At 40.5% G+C, this 25,420-nt stretch overlaps 2 protein-coding genes across 2 annotated transcripts; both read right to left on the minus strand.

Annotated features, from left to right (window-relative positions):
* Nucleotides 1-3,805: 3,805 nt before the first annotated feature.
* LOC136277525 (DNA-directed RNA polymerases I, II, and III subunit RPABC2-like) lies at nucleotides 3,806-6,386 on the minus strand (the record flags this gene model as incomplete). Its single annotated transcript, XM_066159847.1, is given in 5 exon segments — nucleotides 3,806-4,770; nucleotides 4,773-4,798; nucleotides 5,367-5,438; nucleotides 5,800-5,892; nucleotides 6,370-6,386. Coding segments are annotated over 5 exon segments (270 nt in total), but the record flags the coding sequence as incomplete, so codon positions are not given.
* Nucleotides 6,387-13,783: 7,397 nt separating this feature from the next.
* Nucleotides 13,784-24,938, minus strand: LOC136277382 (uncharacterized). The gene is made up of 5 exons (XM_066159412.1): nucleotides 24,182-24,938; nucleotides 20,098-23,649; nucleotides 17,965-19,971; nucleotides 14,974-15,678; nucleotides 13,784-14,739 (listed from the first exon to the last, which is right to left on the minus strand). The coding sequence occupies exons 1-5, from the start codon at nucleotides 24,936-24,938 to the stop codon at nucleotides 13,784-13,786; spliced, it is 7,977 nt and encodes a 2,658-aa protein (XP_066015509.1).
* Between the last annotated feature and the right edge of the window lie 482 nt (nucleotides 24,939-25,420).

Raw genomic sequence — 25,420 nt, forward strand, 5'->3', positions numbered from 1 at the left:
AACACAGTATAAAATTAACATAGGGATTTTTCCCTCAAATGGAAATTTTCATTAATGAATCTAAAAGAGAACCATTAAGAAGTTACTCCTTCGCTCGGTCAATAAAATTAAATAAAGGGTTAAAAATTCTCGGACAATTCTTTGAACGCAGATCTGCGGATAATCTATATTCAGTCTTTTCTCAGAACTTGTGAAGATTTTTCTGGGCGACGAATATTTCAGAAATGAATTATTTGATCGGTTCAGGTATATCATAATTCGTAGAAGCAAGTTTTCCCTGTAAATATTTGTGAGTTATGTAGATGTGTCGAAGACTAACGGCCTCTCTTTTGGTAAAAAATATTACTGATGCACTTTTAACTTATATTAATGATGACCTAAAGTTTCCATTACGACATGGCCTCTGATAAACAGGTCGAAGAGTAACACAACAGCTGATATGAGGCCCATTTTCTCCATGATCGAATCATTACTAAGGCTTGCCCAATGAGCAAAGTCCGAATATAAGTTTCAGCTTCATTTTTTTTCGAGTGGGCCACTTGTGGTCGCCCACTCTTCGCTGCCAGGTTTGTCAGTAAACCGGATAGAACCATATGCTCTGCCGATTTTTAGTCGTGTTTCAGCGAACAAAAAAGATACCTTCTCAATCATTTTTCGTGTTCACATAATAGTCGAAGGAACGCGCGAACGGACTGGATGTCCAGCCGACCTTCTTTCGCTTTCCTTCGTTATGCCACGTGGTCGAAGTCTAGCCTGAAAGGGCAGGTTGTTGTTGTGTCTACCGCTGTGGAAAGTAGTGTCTATTTGGCTCTAGAAAGCAGTAGACATTATAGTCATCGAAAAAACGAGGGTGTAAGTAAACGATAGAACGACTCGGTAACCAGTCAATCGGATGCATAAATAAATAAAAAAAATATAGCAAAGACCGAATTCGAGAAGTTTTGCTTGTACTGGGCGATTTTCCGACCGATCTTCTTTCCGGCGTTGTAAATCAGATGTTTTCCCAAGAAACGCTGTTAATGGCGTCGGCGCAGTCGACTATTTAACATTTCAAGTCGGATTTTCTGTTCCTTTCCGATCGAATGGGACCTTCTGGAGTATAAACTTTATAGAAAATATGTTACAAAATACCCTGGTGGAAAGATGGATCTCAGAGCTTTAAAAGCGGCTGAATAAGCAATCGAGGTTAACAAAACTTCGATTTACCGAAGCGATGCGAATTATGGCCCCAAAGTGAAAACCGAACTTCCGGACTTCAAGTGAGGCCTGGTGACAATTTGACGATTTCAAGGCCCGGTAAATATTATGTTGAAATAACGATATCTCAGAAAGTATCTTTTTAATTGAAGATTTTGTCAAAACGTACAACTATCAGAATTGTCATCAAAACGCTACGTAAATCAAAAGTCTAGGCATGGTGAATTCTACTGCGCCGATTTCGTACAACGTTTCTGCCTCTAACAGCAAATTAATAACTGTTTTTTTGGTTGGAAAAATTCCTTGGTCATTTTCGTCTTGCTAATTATTCACATAATAATTTTTTTTATTTCTTCACCCTACCTTATAAGTATTTCTATTATATTTTAATTATATTAAGCCCGCTCATGCATCCCCTGGACACCTATTTGTTTCTTCGTTTTCTTGTCGTGCGGTCACAAATTTCTAGGGTTCTCAAGCGCATGTGTGAAGTCCAAGTAAGCATCATACCGTACCTCTTCTACTGGATTTCTCGTACCCTTGCCTATGTCTTCTATTGATACATCTAACAGATACATCGAACAGAGGCGAAATTTTTGCTTGATAAAGTATAGGGAGAAGTCAACATATTTAAAATGGCTTCTAATGCGAAGCAGTCGGTAGAATTATTAAGTTGGTTTCTCTTTCTTTGTAAAAAAGTAAAAGTAAAGCCTTTATACGGGCCCAAGTGGCCCATGGGGCCAGTGCTTAACTCCGGTTTTCTTAGCATGAAGCAGCTAGGAGTATTGCTACTCCCCCCTGTATGGGAAGCTAGTCCATCGCAGGGCTACCCCCAGCACATTGGCTGGTACCCATTTGTATACCTGGGTGAAGAGAAGCACTGTGAGAGTATAGTGTCTTGCCTAAGAACACATCACAATGACCCCGGCGCGGGCTCGGACCTGGACCACCCGATCCAGAGTCGAGCGCACTAACCATGAGGCCACCGCGCCTCCACAAGACTTCTTTCTTTGTGCTGTATTGTTAATTTAAATCAGGGGCAGATTTAGACCCCCCCCCCTTATTTTGGGTAAAAAAAACAAAAACAAAAAGAATCCCCCACCCTTAGCTCAAGGTCTGGATCTGCCAATGTAAATAGACCTGTTTTAGGCTTTACAAAAAAGGAAGGGATGTGCAAGAGAATTGTCAACTGGAAGTAAATTGGCTTCAAAGCCTTAAAAGTGACGATGACAACAGTCACCACAATGGATGGTTGAGATTCAGGTAGCTGACATTACAGTCGCCGGCTTTTATAGGCAACACCCTTAGTTTCCTCAGGATAATACTATTTGTGCTACTTTGTTTTCCCTTCATGTCAACACGTTTGTACCCTTACACTAATTTTGGGCCGCAATTTGTTGTCATTGTAGTCAATAAACTGATTTCTGGCTCAAACAGGTCTCATGATCGTTCTGCATATCACAGGTTAATAACTTATTGTTTTGATGGCATCAAAGAGGTTAATAATAGTCGATGGTCATATGTATTATGTTAGCATTTATAGTCTATCAATGCTTCACCGTTTCTGTTGATCTTTAGGAAGGATGTAGATGTTTAATTCTTATGATGTGTTCAGTAAACTCAGGGTCAAGTAATAGTCCTAAAATGTTGCAAAATATAACACATCAAGTAAGAATTCCTATGTTATTTTGGAACAAATAATTAGTACAATAGTTGTTAAATAATTTTATTCTCACTTGGAATAATAACAAAGCATATTTTCAAGGGGTTATTTTGGAACAAGTAATTAGTACAATAGTTTTTAAATAATTTTATTTTCAATTGAAATAATGACAAAGCACATTTTCAAAAGAAACTCATTTGGCATGCTTTCACCATTAAGTAGATCAAGGAAAAGTTAGAAAAGTTGTCTAATATGTGTTGTATGTTAAGGTGACAAAATGGGCATTTTTATAAATTAAAAAAAAAAATTAAGAGTTTCAAAACATTGCTGTTTTTCTTTGTTTTGTAGTCATCCCTGCTAGAGTACAGTCACCTGTACAATCATCAGCTGTTGTATCAGGAGAAGAGGTCATCTCTTGAATATAAACAAATTGTTTTACAGTATACTGTTGCCCCATTTTCTCGTTCTCATTTTCCTCTGAGCCCAATTCTCTTAACCCTTTATACCCAAACATCAGCATTCATATTCTCCATACTGTTCTCTATACATTTACTAAGGTGCTGACAAAGAGAATTTGTCTAATAATCAAGGGTTTCATTGGTTTGTGATAATTTCCTTTATTCTCATGACATGAATGTGTTTTTCAGTGCTGATATTGTAAGGAGAAATTAGGTGCAAGTCACTCTTAAAGGTTACAGGGTTAAAGAAGATGAAGCTCCTCGCTCTAAGTCTATCTTCACAACTAGCTTGCAATCCATTCACCACATGAGGGAACCTGAAAACAGCATAAAAGCTACCCAAAGGTCATCACTTATTCCTTCATCTTACACTTCCAAACATTTAGGAGCACTGAATAACACTGGGAAAAAGTTTAGGTATTTTCTTCTAGTTAAAAATTCCACTTTGGATTAGTTACGATGATTTTCAAGTTCACATACACAAATGTAATTTTTGTTCTTCTTTACTTCCACTGGCATAGAGGACTGTGTGCTCTACATTGAGCAAGCATAGGAGTCAACTGGAAGCCATTATTTGAGAATGTAGTCATGCACAGTGAAAGTCAGAATCCCACAATTTCTGGGATAAAATTCTGGTTGTGTCCTCGTGTACTGGTACACAAAGGAATGAAACATTAACAAACTGTGTCACAACTCCATGTATGGATATGAAAACAATAGGAATTCCCCCGTGTACTGGTACACCAGGACAGCCCCAAAATTCCATTCTCCCAGAGGTCATTATTTGGTGACCATACTGCTGACAAGGAGCCAAAGTGACCCTGGCCTCAAGATGGACATTGTTTTAGAAAATGAATTTTTTTAAGAATAGCCTATTGAAAAAAAAAGGGTATCCAATTCTAAATTCCTCTATTTGAAATTATGACAAATATCGCACAATAGTTCTATATTTGGTTATCAAGATATGATGAATGATTTATGTAACCTTCCTTTGATTAAATGCAGTTTCAGGAAAATATTTTGTTAAAATAAAAAAAAAGTGTTGGATGCCAAACATTTTTTAAAGTTCAAAACTCTAAAGGTTTAGTGGAGTTGAACAGGAGTTCACATTAAATGTTTGACTGTACAGGTATTGAATAATTGCATAGCAGGTCACAACATAAGAGGAATAATGGAAATACTTGATAAAGAAAAAACCTTTTTTCAGGAAATTTTGTTTCTCCATTTGAGTGTTACCCTGATATAAAACCTTACAAACGTATGTAACTTTCATGGGTGGGGTGAAAAAAAGGGAAGATGAAGCATTTTAGTTTATGGACATAAAATGAACTAAGAGGCACATCAAAAACATAAAATAACTGCTGACAACTAAACTACTGCCAATGCAGTTTTATTCTGTGACTATAAGTTCATCTATTCCCCAGTCTTCATTGCTTTTGTCTGGAAGATATCACTAATAATAATGGAGATTTTTCTTGCTCTCAAACAACATTGAAAAAGAATTAACTTCCAAGATCTGATTGTTAATTCTCCCCTCAAACTATTACACATTTCCTTGTATATAAGTTACAAGAATTTGGTGTTAGATCAAGATAAGAACTTCCACCTGATTAATTTGAATGTTCTTATGTCCTGTTTGCCAGACAATGTTTATATATTACAAGGAAAAGTTACAAGTTCATCACTTCTGGGAGTTAAAGGGCTAAGAGGCTTGGAGCTTCAATAATTGATGTACTCCTCCAATAATTTTTCTAGTTGCATTTGTCTTATAGTCTAATGAATATTATTATAAATCTGCATGCATTACATCACAAATGCTGCAATGCTATTGGCTATGCTGCCTACTATGTCTAAGTAACCCTTGATTTCTACATGGGAGTTTATTCCCTCTTGGCACACATCAACTATCATGAAACAAAGATCTAAGAAAAAATAATTAAAAACCCTCTTTGGATTACATTGTTGAGAATACTTCATGCTGGCTGTTGTACTACTAATGCTGTAAGTTTTGGCTTAAATACTCTGTTAAAACTCAATAAAATTTTTACTTGAGTTCCTTCATGGCTATCTGTAGAGGATCTGTCTGATCTTCAAGTTCCACCATAACAGGGGCACCCATACTGGTTATAAAAACACAATAGAGCAAAATGAGTTGCTAAAATAATGGTCTTGCCAGAATGGACTGAAATGGACTGTAGTCAAGGTATAACTCAAGCTCTCAACCCTAGGCACTAGAGCTTTAACAATCCTTATTTGTTGAGTTAATTAACCCTTTAACTTCTAAGATCTGATTGTTAATTCTCCCCTCTAGCTGCAACAAATTTCCTTGTAAATCGATTACAACAATTTGGTGTTCAATCAAGGTGGTATCTTTTACCTGATGAGTTTGAGTATTCTCATTACCTGTTTGCTGAATAATGTATGGATATTACAGGGAGAAGTAACATATTAATCACTTCTGAGAGTTAAAGGGTCAAGTACCTTATCTGTAGAGCTCTAGTTCCTAATACTCTTGCTCTCTCATATTTTGTCATATATTGTGTGGTGATTCTTGTTGGTGGTCTTGGCCTTTTTCTGCAAATTGACGTATATTGTATATCGTCGAGAACGAAGAAAAATATTTCTGCTTACGCCATCATTTTTTCAGCGTCTTCACTTGTCCACTCTAAAACGCCATAAAACGATGAAATGAATGGGATCTGCTTCAGTTATGAAGCCATCATTTTACAAATATTAATGAAGAAATGCGGCGCTTTATTAATCCAAACCTGATGAGCACGAAATTTAATTTTAAACCGTTGCGACAAATTCATCTGATAAATGTTCACTTATAAGGGTTGTAGTAGCAACTTTGAAGGATCATGTACCTTCCCTATTTGAATAAAATGAAATGCAAGAAACATTTGCTCATCTTTTGTCTTATAATGAACATGGTTAACTCTTTGAGGCCAAGTGGCCACAACTTCTGTAGTTTTTGGTTTTGTTCTAATGGATTACTTTATTTAGCTGAGATTTTATAGGAAACTGTTTAAAAATTATTGCAAACCATACCTGCTGTGGGCAAAATGTCAATATTATCTGTGTCTTCTGTTGGCTGGAAAAAAAACAAAAACAAAACACAATAGAGGATATTAGATGCAACCTCAGCCAGGAAAGCAAAATAGCTGCATGCACATGATTTAAAGAATTCTTTCACCACTCTTGATTACTGTGAAACTCAGAAAACCATGAACTTCACAAATGTTACTTTATCAAATTTGATCTATCAGTGAAAACATAGCAGCCAGCCGTCAGTCAGGTGTGAGAAATCTCAACCTCATGCAGTAAACGCTGATAAGTTTGTGCCCTAATGTTTAACTTTGCCCACATATCCTGATCACACATATGATTGGTCATGACACAGTAATTTATTCCAGACACATTGGTTTCTGAGTCTGAAGCAACTTAATTGGCCAACTCTCGAAAGAAGAAGACAAGTAGCTAGACTGACACTGATGTACAAACGTGTTACCAACCAGACCGCTATAGATATCCCTGGTTATGTACATCATCAATCTTCCCTAAAAACCAGATCATCTCATCCACTGAAATTTATCCCACTTGAGCCATCCTGTGACACGTACAAATACAGCTTCTGGCCGAGAACTATCACTGACTGGAATAGCCTGCCACCTGATTATTCAACATTGGATTCAACTTCAAAATTTAAAGCCACAATATCTGACTACATTTTTTCAGTGTGATGTTTACCCTTTACGATTTATTTATCTATTTATATATATATATTTTTTTCCTATTTTAATATTTCCTAGTTGTGGTGCTTTAGTTATTAGTTAGGAGCTTGCGAATATGTCTGTTAGAGATGTTGTAAGATGTTATATGTAAATGTAAATGTTAAAAAGTAAATTGTACGATTGCTTCGTTTCCACTATTATCAACCACTAAGACAAGAAATGACTTTTGATCGCCATCTAAAATGCAACGAAACGTGAATTTGGTATGTAGTTATCTAAAAGTGAATCAGTGCAGCATAGATCTCAAGACTCGCTGATTTGGAATGTCATTACCACTCACTTTCAAATCGTTGTCCACCATCTTGAACGAGAACGAAAGTTATTGGTTCAGCAGCGTCACCCAGAGGACAAGATAAGTCATATATTATGACGGGAAAGGTCACCCACGTGCGTATTTCAACATGGCGGCTGATTTGACATGCGAAGGTTGTAATTTTTTCCGACAAAGACTTGTTTTGGCGACGCTTAGCAATAAATCGGTGAAAATGAAAACATAAGAGCTGTTGAAGACGATCCTGGGTTGAAAGGTGCGTCCGTTATCGAACTGATTCTAGAAATCACAGCCTTTTCAGCTGCTAACTTCAGCTGTTCCTAAAATATGGTTTGTCTTTTGCCGTCTACTTTGAGGATTTCTGTTCTCTATGTAACCCTTTGAAGATTTTGAAGCAAGTTTTATGCGGCTCCTGGACAAGGTAACAAACGGATCACGAATAGAAATTAATGAAACAGGTAAGTCTTCAGATCATCTATCAGAAAATTGTTTTTATTTGTTTATAAGATTTTAATTAATGATAGCACTGCCCGGCCAAGCAATGTCAATTATAGAGGCCCTATGAGAGGTTATCGGGATAGGGAATATTTGGCTAAAAGATTATAGGGATATGGGATACTCCAGAAAAATCTAATGGGATATTTAAAATGAATATTCCGGGATATAAACCTGAATTGTAGGGATATAAACCACAGGAATTAAAGGGATACAGGATATTTAGGCCAAACATTAGTACTATAGGGGACACTTGGACCCCTTCCCCTCCCTCCATCCTGATGGGGCCTCATCATAAAAGCTATCTTATCCTTATGTTTGGTTACTCTGTTTGCTTTTCCAAAGGTTCAATGCTGTTTTATTAACACTTGGACCCCCCCCCCCCCTCTCCCTCCCTTCTTCCTAATGGGGCTTCATTATAAAAGCTATCTTATCCTTATGTTTGGTTACTCTGTTTGCTTTTCCAAAGGTTCAATGCTGTTTTATTAACACTTGGACCCCCCCCCCTCCCACCCTTCATAATGGGGCTTTATTATAAAAGCTATCTTATCCTCATGTTTGGTTATTTTGTTTCCTTTTCCAAAGGTACAATGCTGTTTTATAAATCTGGCCTGTTAACTGGAGGAACCATTGAACACGACTGTAATCCTTAAAGATCTATTGTTTATTAGCTTGAAACTGTGATGCTTCTGGTACCATTTTGTAAGAAACCTATCAGACTTACTCTAAAAGGAATAACAAATGACAGACATGATCCAACAGTAAGCCAGAAATATTTTATCATAATTGTTTCTTGCAGGGAATTAACCCTTTAAGCCCTAAGAGTGATGAGCTTCTAACTTCTCCTTACATTAACACTGCTGAGAAATGTGTCTTTCCTAGAATTTAATGATTGCTGTACGATGTTAATTTAAGGTTGATATCATTAAATCAGTTACTTTCCCTCTGATAAAGAAGTTTGGTGGATGATGAAGGGCTAGATTTAAAGGTATCATTAGCTAATATTTATGGATTTAATTATTATATTAATAATATTATTATTATTAATAATTTTTCAAGTAGGATTTCAACATATGCACAAGATGGAGTCATGCACTGATTTTAATGTCAGTGACCTTAGCTAGAAACGAAAGTTAAATAATATGACTCACCTGCCCCTTTTAACATGATTGAATTTTTTTCTGGGTTTTGTATTTGTATTTTTGTATTTTATTTATATCTCCACCCCACTGTAGTAGTAAGTTAAGTTACATAATAAACTACCGGGGGTAGGTCAGGGTAATAACTAAGCAGTTCTAATTCTGTACATTCAAATATTTGAGAGGAGAGGAGAGGCACATCTAGGTAACTAATATAGAGCCTCTTAATTTAAATAAAAAGTTATTCACTAAACTAGACACAACTGAAACAGGTAGATCAAAGAGGATGACAGATCATGAGGTACATGGATGATTAACCCTTTAATTCCCAGAAGTGATTAACATGTAACTTCTCCCTATAATATCCATACATTATACAGGAAACAAGTAGTGAGAATACTCAAACTTACCAGGTACAAACCAAACACCAAACACCAAATTCTCGTAACCAATTCACAGAGAAATTTGTAGCAGAGTGAACAATCAGATCTTGGGAGTTAAAGGGCTAATATTGAATTAGATAGTAACGTGAAAGTGCTCTTTCTGGGTAGTAGACTGGAAAGAGGACTGCAATGGATCATTCTTACTAAACATCACAGGGACCTTTTTTTTTTTTCAAAACAGTGGAATTGGGGCAAAGTTTTCATAGCTGTTCAGAACATGATGAAATACATGTATTATCATTTCATTTAATTTTTGTCACAGATTGTGAAAAGGGGAGCACCTCCAGAGGGAGGAGGGGAGGTGGCATTCTCTTGTCCTGTGAGGAGAAACTTGTGGCAATTACAATTCACAGATCCTACCAAGATAAAAAGAATAAGAGGCCTTGTGTATCTTGTACTTTTTCCCTTGGTAAAAGTTGTTGCCCTCAGCATTTTTGAGATTTACCTGACAAGTGATCAGTACCCATTCATACTCCTGAGTCAAGAGAGGAACTGTGAGAGTAAGGTGTCTTGCCCAAGAAGGCAAAGTTATAGCGCTTGCTAGATCTTGCACCTAGATGTGCTGATGCAATTGAGTCAGTGCACTTCTGTTGTGCCAATGATATTACGATAAGCAAGCTTTTCAGAGTCTCTTAAAACCAGAGATGCAATGTGTTCTTTTGTCATAAGCATTGTACACCATTATGAAGATAATCATGATTAAAAATGTCTTCCTCCAGGTCTCCAGGGTTTGGGATCTCAAACTATCGCTTCGCCGCATGACAACTTCGGTAAACAAGACTTTTTAATGCGTTGCGAAAGCGAGATGTTGTCCAAAGATAACATGTAGGGAATGGATAGTTTGGCCGGTTTCAATAAATTTGGTCATAATTCGTCGATAATCATTCAAGTTTCTTTCTGGTTAGAACGTCTGAAAGCTATGAAAGGCAGGAGAAGGAAAAAAATCCAGCCATTCGAAATACAAAATTGTAAACCGAAAGGAACACGGTGGGGCGCACGAACATATCGAAAGAGAAAAACTCGCGCAACAGACAAAGCGATCGGGTTTCCAATCAAGATTTATTGAGTTAAAAAATTGGTAGCCATACTATGTACATTATCTACCATTGGAGACTAAACGGATTAAACAGCCAAAACAGAAACAAGTTCCAAACCAACTGCGACGCGTAAATTTAAAGTTCACATCGCAATAAACCTGAAAGCCATGAAAAGATCAACGCCAAATCAGAACCAAACAAAGGGCCAATCGAAGATTAAACAAGGCCAAAACAAGAACAAAAAACTTAATTATCCTTATCCTCTCGGTGATTGTTCCTTTTCTCTTCTCGTCGGGCACTAATCGGGTGGAAAATGACTTAGGACACGAAGAAACGATTCAATTATGGAAATCGTGAAAGCAAGTCTTGCAAAGAGCTACGCTGCATTGCAAGCACTGAAATGTGGTTTCTACCGACCTACCCGACAATGTCTTAGTACCTAACTTACTGCAACGAATGCAAACTTTCTTTCTGCCTTCTATCTTAACTATAAAAGGAGATCCTACATTCCCTAGTTCTCGAGATAAATTTTCAATCTTACTGCGCTTAGCGGAATGACCCACGGAAACAGTCGAAGAAAACCCCCCGATCAATTGCTTAGCGAGATTAATCCTAAAATTTAACTGTCTTACTTTACCCTCCCCATGTTCTTGCCTATGATGGTTAAATAGAATGAATGAATTTCATTTCGAAATATCAAATTAAAACCAAAACAAATACCTACACCACTTATACGAAGAACGACCTATCGAGTAATAACTTCGTAACTGATCTGCCAAATCTACACCTCCCATGTGCTTGTTATAAAAATCAAGTGCGGCTGGCTTAGTAACCTGCTGATTACGTCTATTTACCACTACATCGACGGCTAAAGGACTAGGATAGTAGAAATAACGCTTACGTCTCTCTTGCATTCCACTTAATGAAAACTACGTTACCCTTTTGGCGAACTAGTCTTCTCTGTTGAGGAATGGTTGACATGCTTTCGACTAATACGCACACTAGTATTTTTTGATATGTAATTATGATGTTTTAAAACAGGCGTACATCGAGTCTGAAAAGCTCAGCAGTGTATCCCATAGGTAAGGGGTTAGAGTAGTACCTCACCACCAACCCCGCCCCTCCCCCCCCCCCCCCCCTTAGCCTCATTCCCAACGCCTGGAGACTTGACGCACTCTTGTTTTTAACTAGATACTCAAATGGTTTTCCTAGAAGATTCTGAACCAAAAGTAAAGCTGCGCTTTTCAGAAATTAGACTTAAAGTTATTAATCACTTAAATACAGATCTCAGTATATCCTCTACTGCTTTAAGGCGAGAAAGTACAAAATTTATGCAGTGACTTGGTGTTCTACCCTTAGCAGCTTAAATGCTAAGTGCACGCCGCGTAGATTAACGCGAAGCTGAGGTACAGTCGCCTAGATACTAGATAGCTGAGTTCTTTTCAAAGAAGAGTTGGATTCATTTGCAAGAAACGCCAGGAAGATTGAAGTGCTGACTAAAAGTTTCGTGAGGAAAATTGTGTTACTACAAGAGTATGTTAGCCCTGAGCCGTGTCCGGGTGTTCTTCACTGAAGAGTTTATCCCTTATGCCAAAGACAAGTGAATGGAACTGAAGTGCTGACCAGACGAGTCGTGTGACGCATGTTGTTGATCTCCGGGAGTTCCTGTTGTGTCTGAGTGTTCTTCCCCAAAGAGCTTAGCTCTTATTTCAAGAGCCCGCTGAAAGGACTAAAGTGCTGACAAGAAGTCATCTAAGGCATGTTGTGCTTGTCCGAGAGAAGAGTAGCGCTTAGCTGTGTCTAAGTGTTCTTTCCCAAAGAGTTCAACTCTAATATCAAGAGCAAGCAGCAAGGACAGAGGTTTTACTTTATGTCAAGAGCACGCTAATCAGACTGAAGTGCTGATGAGAAATTGCCCAAAGTAAGTTGTCGGTTACTCCGAGATTAAAGTAACTCTGAGCTGTGTCTGAGTGTTCTTCGCCAAAGAGTTTAACTCTTATGTCAAGGGTACGCTGAACGGACTGAAGTGCTGTCAAAAAGTCGCCTGAGGCATGTTGGATTACTCAGCTCTGGTAGAAAAGTAACTCTGAACTGTGTTGGGTGTTCTTCCCCAGAGTGTTAACTCTTATGTTAAGAGCACGCTGTTTGGATTGAAGTACTGAAAAAGAGTCGCCTGAGCCATGATAGGTTACTCGAGAGAAAAGTAACATTTAACGGTGTCTGGGTATTCTTCACCGGATAGTTTAATACTTATATAAACAGCACGCTAATCAGACTTAAGTGCTGACGTGAAATTGCCTAAACCATGCCCTGTTACTATGATATTAGCGTAACTCTCAGCTGTATCTGGGTGTTCTTCCCTGAACAGTTTAACTCCTACGTCGAGAGCACGCTGATGAGACTAAAGTGCTAACAAAAAGTCCCCGGAGGCATGTTGTGTTAAGCAGACAGAAAAGTAGCTCTGAGCTGTGTCTCAGTGTTCTCCGAAGAGTTTAACTCTTATGTTCAAAGCACGCTGATGGGACTGAAGAGCTGACGAGAAATTGCCTAAAGCATGTTGTATTACTCTGAGATAAAGGAAAATCTGAGCTGTATCTGGGTGTTCTTCCCCAAAGAGTTTGACTCTTATGTCCAGAGCACGCTGATAGGACTGAAGTGCTGACAAAAAGTCTCCTGAGGCATGTTGAGTTACTCCGAAGAGTTTAACTCGTATGTCAGTAGCACACTGATCGATTTAAATTGCTGATAAAAACTCTCCCGAGGCATGTTGTCTTACTCTGAGATAAAAGTACCTCTGAGCTGTATCTGGCTGTTCTTCCCCGAAGAGTATAAAACTTCTGTCCAGAGCACGTTGATAGGACTGAAGTGCTGACAAAAAGTTTCTGTGTTTCTCCGAGATGAAAGTAACTCTTAGCTGTGTCTGGGTGTTCCTCCCCGAACAGTTTATTTCTTATGTCCAGAGCACTCTGTTTGGACTTAAGTGCTGACGAAAATTGCCAAAGGCATCTTGTGTTACCCCAAGATTAAAGAAACTGTTAGCTGTGTCAGGGTGTTCTTCCCCAAAGAGTTTAACTTTTGTGTCCAGAGCACGCTGATGGGACTGAAGTGCTAACGAAAAGTTGCCTAAAGCATGTTGTGTTACTCCGAGATAAAAGTAACTCTCACCTATGTCTGGGTGTTCTTCCTCGAAGAGGTTAACTCTTATGTCAAGAGCACGCTGATCGGACTGAAGTGCTGACGAAAAATTGCCTAAAGCATGTTGTGTTACTCTGTGATAAAAGAAAATCTAAGCTTTATCTTGGTGTTCTTCGCCGAAGAGTTTAACTCTCATGTCCAGAGCATGCTGTTTGGACTGAAGTGCTGACAAAAATTCTCCTGAGGCATGTTTTGTTACTCCGAGAGAAAGGTAACTTTCAGCCGTGTCTAGGTGTTTTTCCCCGAGGAGATTAACTCTTATGTCCAAAGCACGCTGTGTGGACTGAAGTGCTGACGAGAAATTGCCTAAAGCATGTTCTGTTACTCCGAGATAAAAATACCTCTGAGCTGTATCTGGGTGTTTTTCCCCGAAGAGTTTAACTCTTATGTCCAGAGCAAACTGATAGGACTGAAGTACTGACAAAAAGTCTCCTAAGCCATGTTGTATTACTCCAAGATGAAAGTACCTCTCAGGTGTATCTGGGTGTTCCTCTCTGAAGGGTTTAACTCTTGTGTCCAGAGCACGCTGATAGGAATGAAGTGCCGAGAAAAACTCTCCTGAGACATGTTGTGTTTCTCCGAGATCAACGTATCTCTGAGCTGTATCTGGGTGTTCTTCCCGGAAGAGTGTAACTCTAATGTCCAGATCACGCTGATGGGACTGAGTTTGAGAGTGAGACTCCGAGTTGAAAGTAACTCTCAGCTGTGTGTGAGTGTTCTTCCTGTTTTGTGTTATTCCGAGATAAACGTAACTCTGAGCTGTGTCTGGGTGTTCTTCCCCGAAGAGTTTAACTCTTATGTCCAGTGCACGCTGATGGGACTGAAGGGCTGACAAAATGTCTCCGGAGGCATGTTGTGTTATTCTGAGATGACCGTAACTTTGAGCTGTGTCTGCATGTTCTTCCCCGAAGAATGTAACTCTCATGTCCAGTGCACGCTGATGGGACTGAAGAGCTGACGAAAAATTCCCTAAAGCATGTTGTGTTACTCCGAGTTGAAAGTAGCTCTCAGCTGTGTGTGAATGTTCTGAGCTGTGTTTGGGCTTCCCTGAAGAGTTTAACTGATTAACTCTTATGTGCTGAGCACCCTAGAAGGAGTGAAGTGCTGACGAAAAATGGCCTAAAGCATGCTGTGTTACTCCGAGATGAAAGTTACTCTCAGCAGTGTCTGAGTGTTCTTCCTTAAAGTGTTTAACTCTTATCTCTAGAGCACGTTAATGGGACTGAAGTGCTGACTAGAAACTCCCTAAGGCATGTTGTGTTACTCCGAGATGAAAATTACTCTCAGTTGTGTCTGAGTATTCTTCTTTGAAGTGTTTAACTCTTATGTCCAGAGCACGCCGAAGGGACTGAAGTGATGAGGAGAGATTGCCTAACGCACATTGTGTTACTCCGAGATAATGGAAAATCTTAGCTGTATCTAGGTGTTCTTCCCCGAAGAGTTTAACTCTTATGTCCAGAGCACGCTGATTGGACTGAAGTACTGACAAAAAGTCTCCTAAGGCATGTTGTGTTTCTCCGAGATGAACGTAACTCTGAGCTGTGTCTGGGTGTTTTTCCCCGAGGAGTTTAACTCTTATGTCCAGATTACGCTGATGGGACTGAAGTGCTGACGAGAAATTGCCTAAAGCATGTTGTATTACTCCGAGATAAAAGAAAATCTGAGCTGTTTTTGGGCGTTCTTCCCTGAAGAGTTTAACTCCTATGTGCAGAGCACGCTGGAAGGAGTGAAGTGCTGATGAGAAATTGCCTAAAGCATGTTGTGTTACTCCGAGATGAAAGTAACTCTTAGCAGTGTCTGAGTGTTCTTCCTTGAAGTTTTTAGCTCCTATCTCTAGAGCACGCTGAAAGGACTGGAGTAATGACGAGAAATTGCCTAAAGCACGTTGTGTTACTCCAAGATAACGGAAAATCTCAGCTGTATCTGGGTGTTCTTCTTCGAAGAGTTTAACTGTTATGTCCAGAGCATGCTGATAGGACTGATGTGCTGACGAGAAATTACCTAAAGCATGTTATGTTACTCCGAGATGACAGTAACTCTTAGCTGTGTCTGAGTGTTCTTCCTTGAAGTGATCAACTGTTATGTCCAGAGCACGCTGAAGGGACTGGAGTGATCACGAGAAATTGCCTAAAGCACGTTGTGTTACTTCGAGATAACGGAAACACCTTGCTGTATCTAGATATTCTTCCCAAAAGAGTTTAACTCTTATGTCCAGAGCACGCTGATAGGACTGAAGTGCTGACAAAAAGTCTCCCGAGGCAAGTTGTGTTTTTGCGAGATGACAGTAACTCTCAGCTCTGACTGAGTGTTCTTCTCCGAAGAGTTTAACTGTTATGTCCAGAGCACGCTGATGGGACTGAAGTGCTGACAAGAAATTGCCTAAAGCATGTTGTGTTACTCCGAGATAAAAGAAAATCTGAGCTGTTTTTGGGCGTTCTTCCCTGAAGAGTTTAACTCTTATGTGCAGAGCATGCTGAAGGGACTAAAGTGCTGAAAAAAAGTCTCCTGAGGCATGTTGTGTTTTTGCGAGATGACAGTAACTCTTAGCTGTGTCTGAGTGTTCTTCTCCGAAGAGTTTAACTGTTATGTCCAGAGCACGCTGATGAGACTGAAATGCTGACGAGAAATCGCCTAAAGCACGTTGTGCTACTCCGAGATAACGGAAAATCCTAGCTGTATCTGGGTGTTCTTCCCTGAAGAGTTTAACTGTTGTCCCAAGGACGCTGATAGGACTGAAGTACTGACAAAAAGTCTCCCGAGGCACGTTTTGTTTTTGCGAGATGACAGTACATTTCAGCTGTGTCTGATTGTTCTTCTCCGAAGAGTTTAACTCTTATGTCCAGAGCACGCTGATAAGACTGAAGTGCTAACAAAAAGTCTCCTGAGGCATGTTGAGTTTTTGCGAGATGACATTAACTCTTAGCTGTGTCTGAGTGTTCTTCTCCGAAGAGTTTAACTGTTATGTCCAGCGCACGCTGATGGGACTGAGGTGCTGACGAGAAATTGCCTAAAGCACGTTGTGTTTTTGTGAGATGGCACTAACTCTGAGCTGTGCTAGGTGTTATTCCCGGTGGAGTTTAACTCTTATGTCCAGAGCACACTTAGAGGACTGAAGTGCTGACAAAAAGTTTCCTGAGGCATGTTGTGATTTTGCAAGATGACAGTAACACTCAGCTGTGTCTGAATGTTCTTCTCCGAAGAGTTTAACTGTTATGTCCAGAGCAAACTGATGGGACTGAAGTGCTGACGAGAAAATGCCTTAAGCATACTGTGTTATTCCAAGATGAAAGTAACTCTCAGCTGTGTCTGCGTGTTCCCCGAAGGGTTTAACTCTTATGTCCAGAGCACGCTGAGAGGACTGAAGTGCTGACAAAAAGTCTCCTGAGGCACGTTGTGATTTTGCAAGATGACAGTAACACTGAGCTGTGTCTGAATGTTCTTTCGAAGAGTTTAACTGCTCTGTCCAGAGCACACTGATGGGACTGAAGTGCTAACGAGAAATTGCCTAAAGCATACTGTGTTATTCCGAGGTGAAAGTAACTCTCAGCTGTGTCTGCGTGTTCTTCTCCGAAGAGTTCAACTCTTATGTCCAGAGCACGCTGAGAGGACTGAAGTGCTGACAAAAAGTCTCCTGAGGCACGTTGTGATTTTGCAAGATGACAGTCACTCTTAGCTGTGGCTGGGTGTTCTTCCCCGAGGAGTTTAACTCTTATGTCTAGAGAGCGCTGATAGGACTGAAGTGCTAACAAAAAGTCTCCTCAGTCATATTGTGTTTTTCCGAGATAAACGTAACTCTTAGCTGTGTCTGCATGTTCTTCCCCGAAGAGTTTAACTCTTATGTCAAGAGCACGCTGATGGGACTGGAGTCCTGACGAGAAATTGCCTAAAGCATGTTGTGTTACTCCGAGATAAAAGAAAATCTGAGCTCTTTTTAGGCGTTCTTCCCTGAAGAGTTTAATTCTTATTTGCAAAGCACGCTGCAAGGAGTGTAGTGCTGGGAAGAAATTGCCTAAAGCATGTAGTCTTACTCCGAGATGAAAAATAACTCTCAGCTGTGTCTGGGTGTTCTTCCTCAAAGAATTTAGCTCTTATGTCCAGAGCACACTGATGGGACTAAAGTGCTGACAAAATGTCTCCGGAGGCATGTTCTGTTAGTCCGAGATGAACGTAACTCTCAGCTGTTTCTGCGTGTTCTTCCCCCAAAGAGTTTAACTCTTATGTCCAGAGCACGCTGAGTGGACTAAAGTGCTGACAAAAAGTCTCCTGAGGCACGTTGTGATTTTGCAAGATGACAGTAACTGTCAGCTGTGTCTGGGTGTTCTTCCCCGAGGAGTTTAACTCTTATGTCCAGAGAGCGCTGATAGGACTGAAGTGCTGACAAAAAGTCTCCTGATTCATATTGTGTTTTTCCGAGATAAAAGTAACTCTTAGCTGTGGCTGGGTGTTCTTCGCCGAGGAGTTTAACTCTTACGTCCAGAGCACGCTGATAGGACTGAAGTGCTAACAAAAAGTCTCCTGAGTCATATTGTGTTTTTCCGAGATGAAAGTAACTCTTAGCTGTGTCTGCGTGTTCCTCCCCGAAGAGTTTAACTCTTATGTCCAGAGCACGCTGATGGGACTGGAGTGCTGACGAGAAATTGCCTAAAGCATGTTGTGTTATTCCGAGATAAAAGTAACTCTCAGCTGTGTCTGGGTGTTCTTCCCCAAGGAGTTTAACTCTTATGTCCAGAGCACGCTGAGAGGACTGAAGTGCTGAGAAAATGTCTCCGGAGGCATATTTTGTTAGTCCGAGATAAACGTAACTCTCAGCTGTGTCTGCGTGTTCTTCCCCGAAGAGTTTAACTCTTATGTCCAGAGCACGCTGAGAGGACTGAAGTGCTGACAAAAAGTCTCCTGAGGCAAGTTGTGATTTTCCGAGATAAAAGTAACTCTCAGCTGTGTCTGGGTGTTCTTCCCCAAGGAGTTTAACTCTTATGTCCAGAGCACGCTGAGAGGACTGAAGTGCTGACAAAATGTCTCCGGAGGCATATTTTGTTAGTCCGAGATAAACGTAACTCTGAGCTGTGTCTGCGTGTTCTTCCCCGAAGAGTTTAACTCTTATGTCCAGAGCACGCTGATAGGACTGAAGTGCTAACAAAAAGTCTCCTGAGTCATATTGTGTTTTTCCGAGATGAAAGTAACTCTGAGCTGTGTCTGCGTGTTCTTCCCCGAAGAGTTTAACTCTTATGTCCAGAGCACGCTTATGGGACTGGAGTGCTGACAAGAAATTGCCTAAAGCATGTTGTGTTACTCCGAGATAAAAGAAAATCAGAGCTCCATTACGATGTTCTTCCCTGAAGAGTTTAGTTCTTATTTGCAAAGCACGCTGCAAGGAGTGTAATGCTGACGAGAAATTGCCTAAAGCATGTTGTGTTACTCCGAGATAAAAGTAACTCTCAGCTGTGTCTGGGTGTTCTTCCCCAAGGAGTTTAACTCTTATGTCCAGAGCACGCTGAGAGGACTGAAGTGCTGACAAAATGTCTCCGGAGGCATATTTTGTTAGTCCGAAATAAACGTAACTCTGAGCTGTGTCTGCGTGTTCTTCCCCGAAGAGTTTAACTCTTATGTCCAGAGCACGCTGAGAGGACTGAAGTGCTGACAAAATGTCTCCTGAGGCACGTTGTGATTTTGCAAGATGACAGTAACCCTCAGCTGTGTCTGGGTGTTCTTCCCCGAAGAGTTTAACTCTTATGTCCAGAGCACGCTGAGAGGACTGAAGTGCTGACGAGAAATTGCCTAAAGCATGTTGTGTTACTCCGAGAGAATAGTTACTCTTAGCTGTGTCTGCGTGTTCCTCCCCGAAGAGTTTAACTCTTATGTCCAGAGCATGCTGATGGGACTGGAGTGCTGACGAGAAATTGCCTAAAGCATGTTGTGTTATTCCGAGATAAAAGTAACTCTCAGCTGTGTCTGGGTGTTCTTCCCCAAGGAGTTTAACTCTTATGTCCAGAGCACGCTGAGAGGACTGAAGTGCTGACAAAATGTCTCCGGAGGCATATTTTGTTAGTCCGAGATAAACGTAACTCTGAGCTGTGTCTGCGTGTTCTTCCCCGAAGAGTTTAACTCTTATGTCCAGAGCACGCTGATAGGACTGAAGTGCTAACAAAAAGTCTCCTGAGTCATATTGTGTTTTTCCGAGATGAAAGTAACTCTGAGCTGTGTCTGCGTGTTCTTCCCCGAAGAGTTTAACTCTTATGTCCAGAGCACGCTGATGGGACTGGAGTGCTGACAAGAAATTGCCTAAAGCATGTTGTGTTACTCCGAGATAAAAGAGAATCAGAGCTCCATTACGGTGTTCTTCCCTGAAGAGTTTAGTTCTTATTTGCAAAGCACGCTGCAAGGAGTGTAATGCTGACGAGAAATTGCCTAAAGCATGTTGTGTTACTCCGAGATAAAAGTAACTCTCAGCTGTGTCTGGGTGTTCTTCCCCAAGGAGTTTAACTCTTATGTCCAGAGCACGCTGAGAGGACTGAAGTGCTGACAAAATGTCTCCGGAGGCATATTTTGTTAGTCCGAAATAAACGTAACTCTCAGCTGTGTCTGCGTGTTCTTCCCCGAAGAGTTTAACTCTTATGTCCAGAGCACGCTGAGAGGACTGAAGTGCTGACAAAATGTCTCCTGAGGCACGTTGTGATTTTGCAAGATGACAGTAACCCTCAGCTGTGTCTGGGTGTTCTTCCCCGAAGAGTTTAACTCTTATGTCCAGAGCACGCTGAGAGGACTGAAGTGCTGACAAAAAGTCTCCTGAGGCATGTTGTGATTTTGCAAGATGACAGTAACCCTCAGCTGTGTCTGGGTGTTCTTCCCCGAAGAGTTTAACTCTTATGTCCAGAGAGCGCTGATAGGACTGAAGTGCTGACGAGAAATTGCCTAAAGCATGTTGTGTTACTCCGAGAGAATAGTAACACTCATCTGTGTCTGGGTGTTCTTCCCCGAAGAGTTTAACTCTTATGTCCAGAGAGCGCTGATAGGACTGAAGTGCTGACGAGAAATTGCCTAAAGCATGATGTGTTACTCCGAGAGAATAGTAACTTATAGCTGTGTCTGAGTGTTCTTCCCCGAAGAGTTTAACTCTTATGTCCAGAGAGCGCTGATTGGACTGAAGTGCTGACGAGAAATTGCCTAAGGCATGTTGTGTTACTCCGAGAGAATAGTAACACTCATCTGTGTCTGGGTGTTCTTCCCCGAAGAGTTTAACTCTTATGTCAAGAGCACGCTGATGGGACTGAAGTGCTGACAAAAAGTCCCCTGAGGCAAGTTGTGTTACTCCGAGAGAATAGTAACTTAGAGCTGTGTCTGAGTGTTCTTCCCCGAAGAGTTTAACTCTTATGTCCAGAGAGCGCTGATAGGACTGAAGTGCCGACGAGAAATTGCCTAAAGCATGTTGTGTTACTCCGAGAGAATAGTAACACTCATCTGTGTCTGGGTGTTCTTCCCCGAAGAGTTTAACTCTTATGTCAAGAGCACGCTGATGGGACTGAAGTGCTGACAAAAAGTCCCCTGAGGCAAGTTGTGTTACTCCGAGAGAATAGTAACTTAAAGCTGTGTCTGAGTGTTCTTCCCCGAAGAGTTTAACTCTTATGTCAAGAGCACGCTGATGAGCCTGAAGTGCTGACAAACAGTCTCCTGAGTCATGTTGTGTTACTCCGAGAAAATAGTAACACTCAGCTGTATCTGGGTGTTCTTCCCCGAACACTTCTATGACGACGTCTAGGGCAAGTTGAAATGACTGAATGGCTCCAGAATAGTTTTCTATCTGACGAAGAGTAACGCCATGGTCCAAATAGCTTTTAATTAATCCTGCTTGATGCAAATTTAAATCAATGTCTCGGTTGGGTTTTGCTCTATCATGTGGGATAACTTTTTTACTTTGGTTTAAGGTCATTTTATGATACCTGATCCAAGTGTCGCACAACTTTGATGCTTCCACGGGATTATTCAGTACATTTCCAAGTGCCAAACTGACGTTACGCTGAAAGGTCCAGAAACCAATGGAATGTGAGAGGATCAGGTTTTCCGTTTGAATTGACATGTTTAGCACAGATTTGCTCATTGCTTGCTTTGTCTCATAATCAGGGAACATTTCTGTGGCTTCGCTAAGAACGAAAATCATTTCTAATCTAAGTGGTTGCGTGGTTGTAACATCTACTTCCGGCATATCTGCCTCGACCATTCTCAATTCCTTGGTATTCACTGGAGGAATAACAAGAAGACTTGTGTCTCCTAATGCTCTGCATTCATGTAAGGCTGTGGTGTAAAGCTCCAGAGAAGTTTCTTTCTTTTCCTTGAAAAGAAAGTAAGTAACAAGAATTTGCAGTGCAGTTACGCTGAGAATTCGCTGTTCGGGGCTGTCACTCATCAAGCAAAGAGCTTTTTGTAAGTTCTCAGCTCCGTCGTCTATTTTCCCTAAAGCCAGTTGAGAGATGCCTTTATAAAACAGGAGTTTTCTTTTATCATCTACCGAGAGAGACAGGCGGTCGGCTTTAGAGAGCAACGTCATCGATCTTCCATGTATCCCCCAAGTCACTTCAATGAATGCCGAGGACACCAGTAACTGACTGTAGAACACGCTCTTTCCAAACGCCTGAGCTTCTTTAATTGCGTGATCGTAAATTTTGTCGATAATTTTTCCCTCGCACCAGAAAAGGGAATCTATAAAGATTTCCGCCTTTGTCAGGACAGCAAATGCAACGTCACAAGTCTCAGGATCGGAGCAGCTCTCCATAAGACTCTGAATAATATTCTGCTTCTCTTCATAGAAATCAATAAATGCTTGCATGGATTGTCCTGTCAAAAACTGTTTATTTAGCTTGTCGAAAAGAGAGACGTAAAATGCAGACAAACGTGCTTTGGCGTTCAGCATGGTTTCTTTCATTTCATCTTGACCTCTTCCGCTTGCAAACGACAGAATCAACTTATGCATCGAAAATGACTCAGGTTTGGAGCTAGAGTCGAGGAAAGATTTTCTCCGAAGCCTATGCAAGATTTTCTTGGCCTCCAGAGTTGTTTTTACACCCATGACAGCTGCAGCAACTGAGTGGTTAAAATCTCCAGAAAGAATGCTAAGTGATACCAGCGCTTCTTTCTCTGATAAGGAGAGTCTCTTAAAAGAAGTTTCAAATAGGAGCTTCAATCGCAGTTTGCTTGGATAATCTGGATTGTCCAACAGATCGAAAAGGTTACTTTCTACCGACTCCTTGAGGCTATCTAAAAGTTTTGTCGGCTGAGCATTATCTTCAGTAACGGAGGAACACAACAGTTTCATGGCCAAAGGTACGCACCCACAGATTTTTGCAATTTGCGAGCAGTCAGACGTGGTCGCTGTTGGAAGTAATTGGCCGACTAATGTTTGAGAGAAGGACTCGTGTAATGCCTTAATTCTTACTGCTTGATGGCCTTCAAAATTCACATTTATGAATTCAAGAGATTCCCTTGTCGTAAGAAGAAATGTTAAATTTCTGAACTGACTAAGAATGACTTCCAGAAGGTTTATAAAATCGTCTTTCACATTCGGTGCTCCACTTTCGAGTAATTCATCGGCATTGTCAAGAATCATCACAAATTCACCTGAAATCTCGCTTAGAAAGCGTAAAAGTTCGTCCTCTATGGATATCTGCTGAGGAATTTGATCTTTTGTGGAGTGTCTTCTAAAGAAGCTCAGAAGCTGCGCAGTCAGATCGGCTTTTGAAAGAAGTCCTCGCATGGAGAAGAAGTATACGAGAAGTCCTCCACTTTGGAGTTGATGTCCGACTTCAGTTGCCACAGAAGTTTTACCAAAGCCAGGCGAGCCCCATATCGACACGATCCGAGACTTTTTGGAAGTTAAGTGACTGCTGATGACCTCACACTTTCTCTGACGACCAGTGAAGTGTGGAACCCTTGAAGGAAGATTTGATGGTGGAAGGAATGACTTTGAATCTTAAAAGAAACAAATTGATGCAATCATGAAAGAGCTAATGTCGGTAGTTTGAAGAGCAAATAAAAATTATAATCTTTAAAAAAAGAGTACAATTTTCAGTAACACTAAAAATCTAGAAAATCAACTTTTATGGATACAGCGTTAATTATGAGCCTCTTACGTTTTCCGTGAAGTTGTAATCTTAACAACATCCCACAAGAGTCACGATGCCCGTCAATATAGTGGGTGCCGTTTACTTATTGCACAAATTGTTTTGAAATAAAAGATAACAGATTGTTTAAGGTGGTATTCTGATTATAGAAGAAACTCATCGCAGAGAAGAAGAGAGGATTTTCAAGACATGTGCAAAGGATTTTTGCGAGAACTGGAAGTTACCCTGTTGAACTATTACTTCTAAAGTACAGAGTAAAAACGCTGTTGTCTCTCTTGTTCTTGCTTGCAAAAGTTCTGCTTATAAGACTCTGCCACAATGCATCTTAGAACTTTTGTTTTCAATTTTAAAATCCTGTAAATCTTTTTATTAGTTTATACCTGTTTGATCCTGATGCATGTTAAGTTTCAAAGCGAGGTCATCAACTTTTTCCTCTATAGCGTTCCCCTGTATTACTAATTTGTCGAAATCTGATTTCATTTCCTCAAGACATTCGATATATGAGCTGGTCTCCTGTCTAAGACTTTCCTCCAATCTGCGAACCTCTTTAGTGGGAAAGTCAGACTCTGTCAATCCACCGATGGCATCAAGGGGATCTGTCATGATACGAAGAGCTTTGAATGCTTCTTTAGCGAGCTGCACGTATTGGTCAAAGGTTGGTTTATCAATCTCTGACTTGTCTGAGTGACAAAGCGAGTTTCGTAAAAGCCGAAGCTGATCAATCGCGAGAGCGAAAGTTTCGGCTGTATTTCCGCTTGGACTCACAACAGATGGATGGAACTTTCCAGGAGGTACTTTATGGTGCTTTACGTACAGTTCACCAAGTGTCTTGTAATGACCTTTGCTATCTGGCGTGGCGAAGGACCTTGCATAGATGGTGGCCTGGAACAGGGCGGTACAATCCCATTCTTCATAGGAGATGTGTGTAGGAACTTTGGTTTTTCCACCTTCTTCAGCGAGAAACAAATTTCTTACTACCATTGAGTTATCCCACGGTTGATACCCGGGACGATGTGCAAATATGTTGTCCCACATGGATTTGAACGTCTGCCGCAAAGCAATGGCGAACTCATTGAGTACAATGGAGGCGAATTTAAAGTAATTCAGCTGCTCGTTCGTAAAAGGCTGTAGAGCCATACTCGGCTTTATTTTAGGAGATAGCTATCCTCGACCACAACCCTGAAAGAGATTCAATTTGTTGAAGCATACATACGTCTAAGAGAAATTGAAAAGTGATTGATTTATGTGAGGGGGAAAAGGAAAAAAGTGTTTTCGACATGTAATTCTCTGTTAAATGAATCGTTTATCGCAAATGCGCACTGGCTTTATCAATTGTGCTAGACGGCATGGATGCGGTAAATGGCTACTAAACTAAGTTAACCTGAGACAAAGTGAAAACTCATCTCCTACTTTACATTAGAATAAAGATGTACACCTTGACTCTGCTTTCTGTGTGGATGCCAAGTCCCAGGACTTTGTAACTATATCAAAAATAGTTCCCTCTCGAAGTTAAATGTTGTGTGTCATTAAAAGGCGGGAACCGAGAAATCGAACACTGTGAAGCCATAGCATGAATGTGCATCTTAGAACTTAAAGTACTTCAAGAACTTCGCTTCAAT

The sequence above is a fragment of the Pocillopora verrucosa genome, chromosome 12 (assembly GCF_036669915.1).
Source record: "Pocillopora verrucosa isolate sample1 chromosome 12, ASM3666991v2, whole genome shotgun sequence".
In the NCBI taxonomy this organism is placed as follows: Eukaryota; Metazoa; Cnidaria; class Anthozoa; order Scleractinia; family Pocilloporidae; genus Pocillopora; species Pocillopora verrucosa.